This window comes from Lathyrus oleraceus, chromosome 2 (genome assembly GCF_024323335.1).
Source record: "Lathyrus oleraceus cultivar Zhongwan6 chromosome 2, CAAS_Psat_ZW6_1.0, whole genome shotgun sequence".
NCBI lineage: Eukaryota > Viridiplantae > Streptophyta > Magnoliopsida > Fabales > Fabaceae > Lathyrus > Lathyrus oleraceus.
The window spans coordinates 29366832-29371294 of record NC_066580.1 but is presented as its reverse complement, the minus strand read 5'-3'; the positions used below and the strand labels follow the sequence as shown (position 1 = coordinate 29371294).

The 4463-nt window shown below is 36.0% G+C and overlaps 1 protein-coding gene across 1 annotated transcript; it reads left to right on the top strand.

The window, feature by feature from the left end:
• The first annotated feature begins 418 nt into the window (after positions 1 to 418).
• Positions 419 to 3961, top strand: LOC127117854 (dihydropyrimidinase). The gene is made up of 12 exons (XM_051047976.1): positions 419 to 621; positions 723 to 869; positions 1101 to 1152; positions 1258 to 1527; positions 1629 to 1840; positions 1923 to 2043; positions 2312 to 2399; positions 2503 to 2669; positions 2771 to 2811; positions 2917 to 2969; positions 3044 to 3200; positions 3613 to 3961. The coding sequence occupies exons 1-12, from the start codon at positions 520 to 522 to the stop codon at positions 3820 to 3822; spliced, it is 1620 nt and encodes a 539-aa protein (XP_050903933.1). The 5' UTR covers positions 419 to 519; the 3' UTR covers positions 3823 to 3961.
• Positions 3962 to 4463: the final 502 nt, after the last annotated feature.

Below are 4463 nucleotides of genomic sequence, written 5' to 3'. Positions count from 1 at the left end.
TAGTCTGTCACATGGACAGATTCTTTATATCCACTTTTGTATATTTAGCAAGTACAAATTGGTATCAAGAGCTCACTTTGTTGTAGTGATGTCAAAATAAGTTCAGTCCGTCAAACATATCTATTTTATCTGATTTTTTACTGAGTGGAAAAAGTAACAAATACAATATAACTTTTTTTTCTTGAAAAAATTTAAACATCTTTTAAAAAAGGATTATAAGACATTTAGAATAAATTACTAATGTTAAAAATCATATAGATTTTAATGACATAAAACAGTTCATTATACTTGGATCATTATATATTTTAGTTAAATAACTTAATCTAACAGCTTTTGGATATTTTAGCTCAATAACTTTATCTAACTTTTTTTAGTCAATAGATTATAACTTATCAAAAGTAACATGAGAAAATGAAATTCAATAAATAATAATAGATAAACTATCTAAAATCTCGAAATATAGAAACAGCTGTTGCCGAGGTTGCTGTGTCTGCGGTTTATGGTTACTGTTGTTCAGTGATGATGATGAAGATGATGAACTTCAGTTTTCAACTTCTTCATATCTTGTTCTCTCTTTCCTTCTTTCTTATCATTTCACTTTCACAAGTTTCTAACAACCAGGTCAGTTATATCTCTCTCTTTTCTTGTGTTGACTTTCACTTTAATCACTTTTTTTCATTACATAACTCAACTCATGTTTTTATTTTGATTCTGGAATTCAGTTTTGTGAAGATGGAATTGGATACTGTGAATCATCATCCAACAAGTTGTTAATCAAAGGTGGCACTGTGGTCAATGCTCATCACCAACATGTTGCTGATGTTTATGTAGAAAATGGAATCATTGTTACTGTACAGCCAAATATTGTGGTACTTCCATAATTTTATTGAATCTTATTTTATACAAGTCAAATTCTAGTACTGAAAAAAACCTAGAAAAATTATAAGAAAAGTTATTAACAAAAGATTTCGAGATTATCGAACCGGAGAGAAACATGGTCCTGGATAAAACATTACGGCGGAAGCTGATCAATGTAGCTGAGCCTCGGTTGACCTATTTCGGTCCTTTTTATTTGTTTCTCATGAAATTTCTCATATCAGGTTGAAGATGATGTGTATGTGATAGATGCCACTGGCAAGTTTGTGATGCCAGGTTAGGCCTTGAAAAGTTTTAATCTAACACCTCTATACAATAATTCACTATCTTCTTTTATGTGACAAACTTTATGAATGCTTGTTGTTTCTGAACTGATCCTAGGAGGCATTGATCCTCACACACACTTAGAGATGGGCGCTTTGGGCACTGAATCGGTAGATGACTTCTTCAGTGGTCAGGCTGCAGCGTTAGCTGGTGGAACAACGATGCATATTGACTTCATTATACCGGTTAATGGCAGTTTAACAGCTGGTTTTGAAGCCTATGAAAATAAAGCAAAGAAGTCTTGCATGGATTATGGTTTCCATGTCGCGATTACCAAATGGAACGAAGATGTTTCAAGGGATATGGAGATCATGGTCAAGGAGAAAGGTCAGTGATTTATGATTACGTTGTAATACGTTTGAATATGACTCATAGTTTACCGATAAGGGATTGATTTCAGATAGTTTGTCTATGTTTTTCGATCTTAGGCATCAACTCTTTTAAGTTTTTCATGGCATACAAAGGAATCATTATGGTCAATGATGAGCTTCTTCTTCAAGGGTTTAAGAAATGCAAGTCCCTCGGTGCTTTAGCCATGGTTCATGCAGAAAATGGAGATGCAGTTGAAGCAGGGCAACTGAAAATGATAGAACTCGGAATAACCGGCCCTGAAGGTCATCCTCTTTCAAGGCCTGCGTTGGTAATTCTCTTTTTTTCTTTCGATTTTGGTGAACAATATCTGTGTATGTTGGAGTTATAGAATGTTTCGGATGCCTATGTAGTTGGAAGGAGAGGCAACTTCTCGTGCTATTCGCTTAGCAGATTTTGTGAACACTCCTTTATATGTGGTTCATGTCATGAGCATTGATGCGATGGAAGAAATTGCGAAGGCTCGGAAATCAGGTTCTTAACTTTTTTTAGTCTAGCACCTCAGTGGCTGGAATTTCACCTTTTAAAGATGAATAAGTAGGATGTTGCGGGTTTGAACCTGCGCCCCTGCAATCGAATGTCCCTACATAGCTATCAACTGATGTCCAATGGCTTAACGGGACATCTGATTCTTTATTTTAGTTCTTTTAGTCTTTTCTCGGTTTTTTACCAACGTGCTCCACAATAATAATGCAATCGTTAAAGAAAGTATACGATTTCACCTGTTGATTTCAAATTGTAGGACAAAGGGTAATCGGAGAGCCAATTGTCTCTGGGTTAGCCCTCGACGATTCTTGGCTTTGGCATCCTGACTTTAAGACTGCGGCAAAGCAAGTTCTTCGCTTCGTTCTTTTTTTCTCATCATTGTTGTTATTCTTTGTCTTAAGTTTTAAGAATGTTACGACGTAATCCGCATCGAATGTCGTGTTTTAGGTATGTCATGAGTCCTCCTATTAGGAGTAAGGGACATGATAAGGCCCTTCAAGCTGCCCTTGCAACAGGGATTTTGCAGCTGGTGGGAACTGATCATTGTGCCTGGAATTCCACCCAGAAAGCTCTCGGAGTCGACGACTTCCGCCAAATTCCAAACGGCGTCAATGGTAATCACTCGACGGGTTTGGATATATGTGGCCTAACTACATCATGGTTGATTTTGAAACGTCTTAATACTAATATGCGTTGAAAATTTGCGAATCTATAGGTATTGAAGAAAGAATGCACTTGGTATGGGACACCATGGTGGTATGATAAGAATTTCTAGCTTTCCTTTCCATTCTTGTTAGGTTGGTTGAAAGGGGAGAGGGTAGTCATCTAACTAGATTGTATTGTTATGCATCTATCTCTCAGGAATCTGGCCAAATATCGGTCACTGATTACGTCCGAGTGACGAGCACTGAATGGTATGTTCTCTGATCATTAATTTGATGATTCTGTATGCTAAAGTTGCCATAAATATTAATGACAATCATTTTAGTGCTAGAATCTTCAATATATATCCAAGGAAGGGAGCTATTCTTCCTGGTTCCGATGCAGATATTATCATCCTGAATCCAAACTCGAGTTTTGAGATAACTGCAAAATCTCACCACTCCAGATCTGATACAAATGTGTATGAGGGAAGAAAAGGAAAGGTACTGGTTTTAACATGTGGATTGAAATTCATGTTCACCAACACAGACACCCATCACAATACTGACACAGACACTATACACAACGCTGACATGTCGGATATTGACACACACATTAGACACAACACTAACATGTCACACACAGACACCAGACACAACACTGAGACAGACACCAGACACAACACTGACATGTTAAACACTAGTTATAGTTTGAGAAAATGATACACGATACTGATACATACTCAAACACAACACTGACACAGACACAACACTGACCGACATGTCTGACACTAGTAATAGTTTAGTAATTGAATATAATCGCATGTGTTGCTGTTGGATACCAAATTTGTGTCCTATGCGTCATTCAACGCGTGATTCTTTGTACATTGGTCAATGATTATATAAATATTTTCAGGGGAAAATTGAAGTAACTATAGCAGGAGGAAGAGTTGTTTGGGAAAATAATGAACTGAAGGTTGTTCCTGGTACTGGAAAATACATAAAAATGGCTCCTTTTAGTTATCTGTTTGATGGATTGGACAAAATAGATGAAATTTATCTAAATTCTCTTCAAGCTCCAGTAAAGAGAGCCAAATCTACCACTTCAAAAATTCTGGAAATTTAATATGTAGCAGAAAGCTTCAATGGTATATTAAAATGAATGAATAAATGTGTTTTATGATACTTTAAACACTGATGTAATGAAAGTGAACATTGCTTAGATTTGTGTTGAAAGCAATAAAAGGAAAAGGGGTGTTTAGTTAGTTGGATAACATCTGCAACAAATTATGTGTCTATCAATTGTTGAAAATCACTTGTACATGATCATCTTCTTTATCAATCTAATAAGCCTAGGTGAATTGCTTGAGAAGAACTATTGAATGAAGCTAGTGAATATAGAATTGAACCTTTATGAGGAAAATGCGAGACTTATCTTGAAGGCTCCTTTGTCAAATAACAAGACCTTCAAGATTGATCATCAATGTTTTGCCTCAGTAACATATTCAACAATGAATTAGCTATACCTGAAAAGGTATGGTACCTTAATTTCAAGAGTAACAGATTCAATAATGAACTAGCTATGGCACAAAAGGTATGGTTACCTGAATTTCAAGAGTATGGTATGCTCAACATGAAGAGAATAGTGCATGGTTTAGCCAAAATTGAACTATAAGATGAAGTTTTTGAAGAATGTTGTACATTAACGCAGACTTGGAGGTCGTTTAGAGGTGCTTTATCAACGAAGTCAAAGAACTGAAGATGGTA

What these genes read in the sequence shown, in the direction of transcription:
- LOC127117854 (XM_051047976.1), top strand. Translation starts at nt 520, where the DNA reads ATGATGATGAAGATGATGAACTTCAGTTTTCAACTTCTTCATATCTTG. An exon ending in CACAAGTTTCTAACAACCAG is followed by an intron (nt 622 to 722) that starts GTCAGTTATATC and finishes TCTGGAATTCAG; the next exon opens with TTTTGTGAAGATGGAATTGG. An exon ending in TGGCAAGTTTGTGATGCCAG is followed by an intron (nt 1,153 to 1,257) that starts GTTAGGCCTTGA and finishes AACTGATCCTAG; the next exon opens with GAGGCATTGATCCTCACACA.